General features: G+C 36.5%; 1 protein-coding gene across 1 annotated transcript in view; it reads right to left on the bottom strand.

Moving 5' to 3' along the window:
• The window catches only part of syne1a (spectrin repeat containing, nuclear envelope 1a), a 122161-nt gene that overhangs the window by 17751 nt on the left and 92285 nt on the right, over positions 1–12125 (bottom strand). The window contains exons 120-132 of the mRNA XM_079376216.1: positions 11219–11365; positions 10987–11141; positions 10746–10893; positions 10216–10310; positions 9894–10128; positions 9613–9807; positions 7837–7962; positions 6527–6682; positions 5781–5939; positions 5431–5597; positions 1492–1654; positions 784–971; positions 14–164 (exon numbers count right to left, since the gene is read on the bottom strand). Coding sequence (XP_079232342.1) covers positions 14–164; positions 784–971; positions 1492–1654; positions 5431–5597; positions 5781–5939; positions 6527–6682; positions 7837–7962; positions 9613–9807; positions 9894–10128; positions 10216–10310; positions 10746–10893; positions 10987–11141; positions 11219–11365 — 2085 coding nt within the window. The remainder of the gene's footprint in view (positions 1–13; positions 165–783; positions 972–1491; positions 1655–5430; positions 5598–5780; positions 5940–6526; positions 6683–7836; positions 7963–9612; positions 9808–9893; positions 10129–10215; positions 10311–10745; positions 10894–10986; positions 11142–11218; positions 11366–12125) is intronic.

Below are 12125 nucleotides of genomic sequence, written 5' to 3'. Positions count from 1 at the left end.
GATTTCTGAGTACCTCAAATTTCTTGAGCTCCTCTTTAGCGATGGTGTACAGCACTCCAGAGGAGTTGGGCAGAGCTGCTGTCCTCTCGGACACTTTTAGCCACTCTTCAAAACGGGAGTAATCATCCAGAAACTTCTGCCACAACCTCCACGTCTCCTCAATCCTGCAAAAACACATACAGTGCATTTCAAACACATACACAGTCCAGTATATCTACTTGGAAATATAAATTGTACAATATCATCCAGGGGGCTTACTAAAAATACTTTATTTTAAAAAGACAGCTGTTAAACAGTTCATCATGTGCTGAAGTCAACTCTGATTTCACCTGTATACACTGAGTCAGCTGGCATGACACATGCTCTCACACCTGTTCATCTGGTGGCCTTATTCAACTTTAATTATACTAAATAGCTCATTTTCAGCTCACAAATAAATTTTTCTTACCTTTACAGAATTCAATTCATGAACTGCAGTCTTCATTAGTATATACAGTTCAAATTTTTTAAACATGTTTTTCAAAAAAGTTTCTTATACTGCAAAGCTGCATTTATTCCTGTGATGGCAAAGCTGATTTGGTGTTCAAGAAAGACATTATTATTAATGTTGAAAACAGCTGTCACGTTAGATCACTTTAAAGTATTCTTGCTAAAAAAATATTTTCTTTTTAAAAAACCTTACTGAACACAAAACTTTTAAACGGTAATGTACTTTTACACAAAAACCAATGCTTACATTTTCCAGTGCATCAATTTATTATGAATCACACACAACACACTCACTTAAGCCTCCTCTCCATGGCAATAGCACAGATGTTTCTCCAGCGGCGATCAAGGCCGCGTGTGGCCTGCTGGATGGATTCACACTCGGTCTCTGTGGCACAGGCATCACAGTCGTGCAGCAGCACCTCACACAGGTTCAGCACTGAGGCCACACCTGTGCTGTGCTTCTCAATGTCGCGCTGCAGATCCTGCACAGAGATAGTAGACTTCTACTGAGCTTCTCACGACATCTGATATTTTGATCATCTTGGCTGTTTCTATTTCATTTCAGTTTATTAGGCAGAGGAGCTTGTGGTCATGCATTTCTCTACAAATGTGTTTCATCTTGTTGCAGCATCAGTTCTAAAAATGTTTGCCTAATATTGCTTCTTTACAATAATAATTTGTCTCTGATGCAGAAAGAGGCTGATATGTGCTGGCTGTTGCTGGGTAAAGTAAGGACACATTGCGATACTGAAACAGTAAGTGGGTCAGTGACTGAGTCAGATGTCAAACTTTTCACCAGGGCTCTCTGAATTACTTTTTAATACTAGTTTTCAATATATACTAAGAAATGTTTTTGTTTGTGCAAAATTACATGTTTGTTGAGCTTTCCTAAGACTTACTATACTGACAGACTTTTATGTGACCATATGTAAATTCATGTCTTTTCTTTGTGTGTGCGTGTGTGTGTGTGTGTGTGGGGGGGGGGGGGGGGGGGGGGGTTACCTGTTGCTGGTTGAGTTTTCTTTGGATCTCATGTGAGTCACATGTTTCATAGACGATGGGTCGTGAGAGTTCAGTCTCGATGTGAGCTAGCCAGGAGCGCAAACTGCACATGTTCTTATCTAGCTGCTGCACGGCCACCAGTGTCTCCCGCAACTTCTTTACCCTACAGACCCCAGAGACAGGGAGACAGAGGCAAAAAACAGAGATTGTATTAACATCACATTCTGCGAAAAGTGTAATTAATCTGCAAGTGTAATTAGGCTATATAAACCAGGACTGTGCAGTGCAAACAAAAACAAAAATACTTCTGATAGTTTATTATTATAGATAGAAATTTTAATGAAAAAACCATTATTAATTAATAGTAATGTATATTACATTAATATAATAGTTTTATAATAGTTAAATAATTATTTATTTAATTTAAATTTGTCAACAATAAATGTATTCTGAATAGTAGTTACTGGACATTTAAAGAAAAATAATATCGCAACAGTCATGAAAATACAAAATCAGTTCATCTCTACTTTCACCACAGCATAATTAGCTAAAACTAAAGCTTATGCAATGATACTCCTTATAATAGCATAGCAACATGATTCTCTAGCATCTATTAAATGTTTTCACTGTAAATATAAGCATATAGTTTACAATAATAAGTACATAATATATATATTGACATAGTATATATATATATATATATATATATATATATACACACATACATATAAGTAAAGAATTTGCATTCCATTGTCCAATTTCAATAATAGATTTATGAAGTTCCTTTGTCACTTGTTAACTGATGTACTATAAGGTCAAGGTGTCTTGCATATATAATATGGTATATAATATAAGCAGAGGTAGAGTGCAATCCAATGGTGTCAGAGTTTCCTAGAAATCCTGAATATGCCTAAAAATATAGAATCACATGCTCAATGCAGTGCCACTAACACACACTCACACAAGCATACCAGCATAGCATGTTTCAGCTGTGCCACCATTCCAGATCTAGATCTCAGAAAAATGTCTTATCTCAGACTGGATGTGAAGCAAAGAGCACAGATGCAGAGTGGACACGTTTCAACTTCTGCTAATTTGATTGAAACTTTGGTGTATGCTTTAGGCAGTTAGCCAAAACACAGACATTGTTTGACCTGAGATAAAGCCCTCATGTAACCCTGGTATGTGAACAGTTCAGTGTGATTGTGCTTCAAGCTACATTCCTAAAGCACAAAGTCACACTGAAACTGAACCCACCGCAACAACAACAGAAGGTCAACAAATACAGCATGTGAGATCGTTTACTCCATTTAACCAACTAAAACTTTCAGTGAAATTATTGGGCATTCACATATGTGAAGCAATGACAACTTCACTTAAGCATCTCAAAATACATATTTCACCCACATAAACTAATAAACTACATTTCAAACACTTCGCCATAAGTCGTGTCTAAGTATGACAGAAAATACCACAATACATGAGAACTTCCTGCATTCAAATTAAATTGCAGAACAAGAGAATCGATCAAATGTAAATAAGTGTATAAATGTTTTCCTGCCTGTTAATGTCGCAGTCACACTCTGGCAGATCTGAGTCCTGTCCAGGGCTTCCTGCCATGTCATCAGTGCCCATATCCAGCACCATTGGGCCTAATCTTCTCAATCAAGTTTTTCACAAGTAAAGAAAAACTTCCACCCTGTCAAAATCCCCCTTCTCTTTTGTCTGAACAACAAAGTGACCAGGCTTTCTCTAGTCCCCAGGTTAGTGTGTGGGGTGTCTGAGCATGTGTTCAAGTGCAGGCATGAGCAGCTGGGAGTGACAAATACTGCTGTGGCTAAAATAAGACAACAGTCATTAGCATGTGCTGATCAGAGGACTGGAATATGTGTGTCGGTCATTATTCATATAAACAAACACTGAAAAAAATATTTTATTTTATTTTATTTTGATTCATTAAAATAAAAAATAAAGAATATTTAGAGAAAAAACTAAGAAAGTGCTAAGCAATAGCAACATTTCTTTAGTTTTAAAGAAAAAAAAAAGCTTAAAGCTTTTTAAAGTAGTCTATTATGCACCCCATACCATCAGAGATGCTGGCTTTTGAACTGAACGCTGATAACATGCTGGAAGGTCTCCCTACTCTTTAGCCCACAGGACACTGTGTCCGTGATTTCCAACAGGAATGTCAGGTAACACTTTATTTTAGGGTTTCTTAACTAGTTGCTTATTAGCATGCATATTACTAGAATATTAGCCATTTATTAGTAGTAATTAAGCACATATTAATGCCTTATTCTACATGACCTTATTCTACATCCCTAATCCTATCCAATACCTAAACTTAACAACTACCGTACTATTAATAAGCAGCAAATTAGGAATTTATTGAGGGACAAGTTGTTGTTAATAGCGAATAAGTGTTCCCTATTCTAAAGTGTTACCGAATGTCAATTTTGGACTCGTCTGACAATAGAACACTTTTCCACTTTGAAACAGTCCGTTTTAAATGAGCCTTGGCCCACAGGACACGACAGCGCTTCTGGACCGTGTTCACATGGCTTCCTTTTTGCATGATAGAGATTTAGTTGGCATCCGTAGATGGCACGGTGGATTGTGTTTACCGACAGTGGTTTCTGGAAGTATTCCTGGGCCCTTTTATCAATGTCAATGACAGAATCACGCCGATGAGTGATGCAGTGTCGTCTGTCGTCAGGGCCCGAAGAGCATGGGCATCCGACAAAGGTCTTCGGCCTTGTCCCTTACGCACAGAGATTTATCCAGTTTCTCTGAATCTTTTGATAATGTTATACACTGTAGATGATGAGATTTGCAAAGCCTTTGCAATTTGACGTTGAGGAATGTTGTTTTTAAAGTATTCCATAATCTTTTTACACACTCTTTCACAGATTGGAGCGCCTCTGTCCATCTTTACTTCTTAGAGACTCTGCCTCTATAAGACATCCCTTTTATAGCTAATAGGGTTACAGACCTGATGTCAATTAACTTAATTAGTTGCTAGATGTTCTCCCAGCTCAATCTTTTCAACATTTCTTGCTTTTTCAGCCCTTTGTTGCCCCCGTGCCAACTTTTTTGAAGCAGGCATCAAATTTGAAATGAGCTCATCTAGTGAATAAAAGTGTAAAATTGCTCCGTTTAAACATTTGTTATGTTCTCTATGTTCTATTGTGAATAAAATATTGGCTAATGTGATTTGAAAGTCTTTAAGTTTTCATTTTATTCAAATAAATGTCCCAACATTTCCAGAATTCGGGTTGTAGTATTTATGACTAACTACATATAAAAACAATATAAGTTGGAATGCCATGTATTTATAAAGGCAAGTAAATGTGTGTGAGGGAAAGGGTGTGCCACTGTGTCTGTATTTGAAATATGTTTGTTTGTGAACAGTGTGGATACTTTTCCTTGAGCAAAATCTCTGCAGTTAGCTCTTTAGTTGAATCCAAATAAAAGCATGTCAATCTATTACACTTTGGGAAACTCAAGACAGCTGCTGTCGCACAGAACTAACGCACGAGTGAGAGTGAAACCACAGTGAAACCAACACCACACTTGTGAGAAGCTTTCAGTCCTGACTGCAGACAACTCGACTTTACCAATCATATCCAGAGACACCATGGTGTCATGTTTAAGATGCTGGTGCAAAATATTTCCTTTCCACCCATGGTCCATTAGCACAAGGAACATGCTCAGTTCATGCCCCAATTTCTATAGATGACAGTCTGCAAAAGAACTGACTGATCTTTCAAGAATTTAGTTTTTTTATTTCTGAAATACAACATTCTTTAAAAAAAAACAAAAAAAACTTTGGACTTTTGTTCTATAAAAGACACATAAAAGGCACAACTGTAACTGTAAATGTAAAACAGTTGTACAACAATAGGTACAACGCCATGCAATATCATTTGAAAGACTCACCTAGCTTCTATAAGGTCAAGCAGATGCTGCCAGCGCTCATTGACTTTGCTGAGTTTGTATTGGATTTCTGCAGCTTTGTTTTCATGGCTGGCCTGAGCCAGTCTCTCCCCCATCTGTTCCAGCTGATGTTTGTTCTCCTTGGCCACTGAGATCTCTTCCTGATAGTCCTGATACCAAAGAGATTGCATGTTTTTTTTAGCTGAATACAAGAATTTGGGTAGATTGTTTTTCACATATTCACTGAAATGAGCAATAATAAAAAATAAGTTTTAGAGTTCAATGGGATGATTATCTATCAATTTTTTTATTTAATAAGAAACAAATATGTTGTGATTGTGTGCTAATTTCACCTTCCTGAGTTTCTCAATCATCTCCTCAATGCTGATGTCGCCGTTCTGTGAGACCTTGCTCTCCATTTGTGTCAGCCACTCACACAGCTCTTTGTTCTTCTCATTGAACACGGCCCACTCGTTCAGCCTCTCGCTCACTTGCTGCCTGCGCAGGGACAGCTACAGGGATGATAGACAATGATCAATTACACCATGGGTTCACTGAGTACAGAGTACGATTAAAAGAACATCGCAGACGATGAAAGAAGGTGCAAAAAGGTTGATGAGCAAAATGAGAAAATTAAGATGCCAGATGAACAGATGATACTTTAGTGTCATGCACTTTCCTTCTTTATCATGGTCCTTTCTTTACTAAGAGACATCAGGTATTAAGAGACACATTATCATTGCAGTCCTTTATATTATGTTGTCCAGAGCAAATAAGGAGCTATCAAGAACTTTGTTTCAACAACAGCATTAATTCTCTGTAAGTTCTGTGAGCGAATGCAAAAATCAGTCTTTATCTATTGAATTTAACTATTTTTTTAAGTTGCTCAAAATTCAAATCAGTGCATCCCTTTCATTATCTGACTTAATGAAAACTTGCAGTTTTTTATCAACTGTAATGTACTGTAAAGCCTCTACGTCTGAACTTGTTCCTAGTGCTTCTGTCTCACGAAGTGCCTGTGCTTATGGCAGACAGCTGTGCATAGAATGTTATGGTGTAAAACAAATGCAAAGGGACAGATTGATGTGTATGTGTGTACCTGGTGACAGGTCTCCTCCCACTGTCTCTGGAGTAATATAAGTCTCTCCTGTAGGACTGTGAGGTCATCAGCACTGAGGCCGCTGGAGAGAGACTCCCTCAGAATACACAGGCCGGCTACATCATCAGCCCAGCCTTCAATACTACTCTCCAATTCCTATAACACACACAAACATTCATGAACATTCAGAAATAAAATAATAACATAAAATTTAAGATTTAAAAGTAAAATACATAAAATTATATACAGTAAAATAAATTTCAAATTAAATTAACTGTTGAAAATAAAATTTCTGGACAGTTTTTGGATTTAAAATAAATAAATAAACATACAAAACCCATGTTAAAATAAAATAATTAAAATTCAATGGAGCTGAAAAAAAGTTAAATCATCTAAACTAGAGTTCAAAAGGTAAATATTGTAAACAAAATCCTGTCCTTAACCCTACCCCTACCAAGCCAAAATAAAATAAAATAAAATAAAATAATAAAATATTTACTAAGACTGCTGGTTACATTTATCTAAAACAGAAGAATATTGACTGCACATTTATTTCCCCTAACACACAGTAACAACCAAAAGACCTTAATTGCATTTGTATTGATATTTGTTGATATTGATATCTCTGCTAGCATTCACAGCAAGTTACACTGTATAATCCTAATATAGAGATGGTATGCAACTCACAGATAACAATGGTCAACAAGACATTAAGCACACAATAAACAAATAAGTGATCTCTGTATCGAGAAATAATTTGAATAGAAAAAAAGCTGTCAATAGTTTGCTGTTATAAAAATTTTTTTGTGCTGCTGGGTAAGCACTTCTTATTAAAGCTCAGCATCTCTGCTAACATGTATAGTTTAGCATGATTAGCATGCACCTCAACTTCCTTCCCTCAGGCAAAGTCAAAGAGACTCTTGCTGACAGTCCAGCTCATACAGACAGGCCCAGGTTGATGTTACTTTCACACACCTCTCTGCAAGGTCATGTGTGAAAAATCAACCCTCCTTTGCAGATAAATTCAGCAGAGTGTCAGGGCATCACACACACATATGCACACACACATTCTGCAAGAAGCATGCAAGAGTATTATTAATGCAGTGGTTGACAGCAACAGACTGCACAAACCAATCATTATCTTGGCTATCGAGATACTGTTGCTTTATCACTGCAAATCTGGTCAGGAAATTGTGTTTAATACATTAGCTCAAATAAAAAGAAAGATACTCAGATGTTGCTGAAGCAACACGCATCTAAATGATTCATACATCATAGGACATAAGATGAATCACATTTTGTTTATGCACCTTGCAGCGAATCTGTTCTGTGTGTAGCTCCTCATGGTGGTCGGGTAAAGGCACAGAGAGCTTTTGCTTAAAGTCCCTCAGCTTCTCGTGAGATGCAGCAATTCCTTTTTCACACTGATCCCAGTCCTGCACACATAGCCAGAAAAAAAGTGAAATCATGAGAAAGAGCGAGCATGATGAATAAATTCTTATGCCAGTATAATCTGCACATTACACACAATTAAGTATCTTAGAAAAATGTACTTTAGCAATTTTTAAGCTTTAATGCAACATGCTTATTACAACACTTGAGGAAAAGTCAGAAAGAGATGTTCAGAGATCATCACATTTTTAATAAGGAAAATAATAGAGAACATCATATGTAACCAATTCTTTATTTAAACATGGGCAGAGCAAAGGGTTATGGTCCTGAGACACAAGAGAGACAGATTATCATGCAGAGATAAAGCAGTGAGGTACCTTCTATCATGTAATCCGAGAAAACAGAGGGATGTGGAAGAGAGAGAGATAGAGGCCGAAGGAAAGAGGAGCCATTTTCCTTTTGCAATCCAAAATTGTTGTCTGTGTCCCAGTGTGCTGCGTCAAAATGGAGCGGATGACTGCCTGTCCCTGCTGCCCTGTGTTGGCAGTGCAGCACCGCTCGGTACAGTACTGAAGATATTTCTCTCGCCTTCAGCTCCCTCGTTGCCTCTTTCTCCCATTCTCTCTCTTTCATCCCCCTCACACGCACTCACAAAACACATCACACACTCTCTCACTCTCGTTATGCTAGCTCGCCTCTATTTGCTCTGTAAGGTCAGATGCAAAGTCCTTCACTGTCTCTCTTTTCTTTTAGGAAAAGAACTTTGAACGTGAGATCCATTTATAGGCTTGAGAATGTTTGGTTCGTATATTTCATTTTTGTTTTTGGATTATTCAACAATTCAGCTATGTTTCTGTATTTCTGATATTTGTAGTGCAAAATAGCTTTCAAAGTAATAAACAATTCCAGATTTCACTAAAACAAAAATACCAAGAATAGTTAAACAACAAAACAATCTGATCCTGAACATTTGACTATAGACACACCCCATTCAATTCTATAGATGTCGTACTATGAAAAAATCCTAAACTGCAACACATCGTATAAACAACCAGAAAACATCTGCAACATTGAAGCAGCACGTCATACTGTATATAGAGTGGGCTCCAAAAGTCCGAGACTACATTGATTTTTTTTTTTTTTTTACTAAAAACAAAAGCCTGAATATATATACTTTTTAGTATTTAAAATCAATTAATTTAAAATAAACAGTTTTAAAATAAATATATATTTTTTTAAAAATCACAAAATTAGGTACCATTTATAGGTTAATCAAATACAACAAAATTACAAATGACAAACTTCTGAAATTAATGCAAATTTTTCTTTTTTTTTACACTCAAGTTGTAGTTACAATATAATTAGTATCAAAAAATAAACTACAATTAAATTAGTAAAAATACTTGCAAAATAGAAGCATTTTACCAGTGGTCCCAGAATTTCATCCTACTATACATAATGTGCAAAAACCAACCAACTTACAGGAAAACACATTCATATAAAAGAAATTACCCAACAAATGCAAATAATCAGCCGAAACGACTCAACAAAGATTTGCTACCATCTGGAAATAATGAACTTCCTCCAAACAGCAAAAGTCATGTAGTGCTTGTACTTTGTCAATGATACAAACTACTAAATCTAGCAAAGAAGCAACCAGAAACAGTAAGTGCACGCATTTATTCTTAACTTACCCTTAGCAAAGAGAGCAGTTCTTTCTTCCTTTCGTCGAGACGGATGTTAATGGTCCTCCAGCGCTCCTGCACATCAGTCAGCTCAGTGTGAAGTGAGGCCTCTGCTCTGGCATCAGCCCACAGGAGGAGTTGCCTCCCGGCCTCCACCGTGAGGATGTAGCTGCCCTGTTGCCTCTGGAGCACACGCTCCTTTAGCTGGGTGGAGAGAAGGGGACATCCAGGGTACTTCAGGCTATTTCTAGGAAGCCATTATTTCTACTTTAATATAAATATATCTTTACCTGTATGTGGTCTAACATGCCACGGATCTGCTGTAGTGCTACTGTTGACCCTTGTTGTTTCTCCTCTGGTTCCATTGACACTTCTTGCAGCCAATGACGCAGTTTCTCTATCAGCTCTGTGTACCGCTGCCACTGCCGAACCAAACTGTCAATAATCCCCCGTCTTTGCTGGGCCCGCCTCACCACACTTTGCCACTGGTTACTAAGCATTGCCAGTTTCAAGCCAAATTCATCCCTTTTGGCCGAGAAAAAAAAAAAAAAAAAAGAGTGTCACTACTAGTATGAATGAAAGAAGAAGAAGAAACAAGTAAACAAATGTTACCTGTCTTCCACTTGTCCCTGATTCAGGAGCTGATGTCCATCATTGATGATAGAGTATAGAATTTGTTGTCGGCTAAACATCTCTGCTTGAAATAGCTAGCCACACACACAAAAAAAGTATAGCAGTTGTAAAAGTAGGTAATTAAACTATGACCCAATCCATTTTATGCTGCATATTTTGATCATTTTTAACCTGAAAAATCGTATTAATATAGCCATCTTATGAAGGTTTCACCAAAAATTTGCATCGTGTTTTCAAATAATAACGGAATATTGACAGAAAAAAAATGCTGGGGACAAAATTGTCATTTGCCATCACAGGAATAAATTACATTTTAAAACAGAAAACAGTTATTTTAAATTGTAATAATGTTTCAAAATATTACAGTTTTACTGTATTTTTGATCAAATAAATGCAGCCTTGATAAGCGTAAGAGACTTCTTTCAAAAACTTCCAGAAAATCTTGTTGACCCCAAACTTTTTGAATGGTAATGTAAATGCTTTTTTTTTTTTTTTTTTTTTATCAGTACCTCATGCTCTCTCTGCTGGTCTAGCAGGCTCTGGTAGTTTCCAGAGATCTCAGCGCCCAGTTTCTCTTCTGTTTGGGTAAGGAAGGTCATCCAAGCATCACACTTCTCCAAAAAGGTCTGTCTTTGCAATACCAGGGCTTGCAGTTTACTGCACATATACAGAGATGCAAACAACAAAATATTACACACTTCTAGAGGAGAAACTGAAAACCTACCATAGATCAACAGTAACCACACATACCTGAATCGCTCTATCGTGTGAGCAGAGTTAGACGACCAGCTCCTGTTTAGGTTCTGCAGACACTTGATTTCATTATCGTTGAGGGGAAGCTGATAACCCAACTCATTCAAACGTTCCAAATCAGGAGAAAGACTGCTCAGCTTTAACATTTGGGTCTACAGGCACACATACATATGAGAAAGTTCAGAAGTGTTTATACAGCCCTATAATTTTACAGGAAAACTAATTTCACCTTAAGTTTTTCCATGTGTTCCTGCACAGATGAGATATCTGGAGAATCGATTGGGTCTGGTTCCTTCAGAACCTTCTCAGCTTCTTCTGACCAGTGGCTCAGAGAATGTAACTCCTTACTAAATCGCTTATAGTCCCTCATACCCACCTTGAGGACAGGAGAGAGAAAGAAAAAAAACACATTTACACTTGACAGGCTTTACAGTCTGGCATCTGTAAAAGTGACAAAATGATAGTCACACATGAAAGAGTGTCAAAACTATGAAAGCATAGTGTGAAAATTATTTTATTAAAAATAATATATTATTTAATTTAAAATACATACTACCATTTGAAAGTTTGTGGTCAGGAAGATTTATTTATTTATTTAAGGAAATAAACACTTTTATTTAGCAAGGAAACATTAAATTGATAATAAAATAACAGTAAGGTTTAACATAATGTTACAAAATAAATGTTTAAATAGATGAATAGCATGTTCAAAAGAACAGCATTTAAGAATGCTCAAAAATATTCTACTAAAATATAAGTAGATAATAAAAAGAAATGTTTCTTCAGCACTAAATCAGCATACAGTATAAGAATGATTTCTAAAGGATCATATGATACTGAAAACTGGAGTAATGGCTAGTGAAAATTCAGTTTTACAATCACAGGAATAAATTATATTTTAAAATACATTAAAATAGATAACGTATTTTAAATTGTAACATTTTTTTCACAGTATTTCTGTTTTTACTGCATTTTTCAATCAAATCAAATAATTGCATCCTTGGTGAGCATAAGAGTAATAATCTTACCCCTAAATAATCTTACCCCAACTTTTAAACAGTAGTTTATATTTTATTAAAATAAATGTGTGAAAACTGTATAAATGTTCTGTGTCTGTGTGCACAAGGTAAAATCTG

Source organism: Barbus barbus (genome assembly GCF_936440315.1).
Source record: "Barbus barbus genome assembly, chromosome: 24".
In the NCBI taxonomy this organism is placed as follows: domain Eukaryota; kingdom Metazoa; phylum Chordata; class Actinopteri; order Cypriniformes; family Cyprinidae; genus Barbus; species Barbus barbus.
Note: the sequence above shows the minus strand (reverse complement) of the source record. Positions and strands in the feature narration are given on the sequence as shown.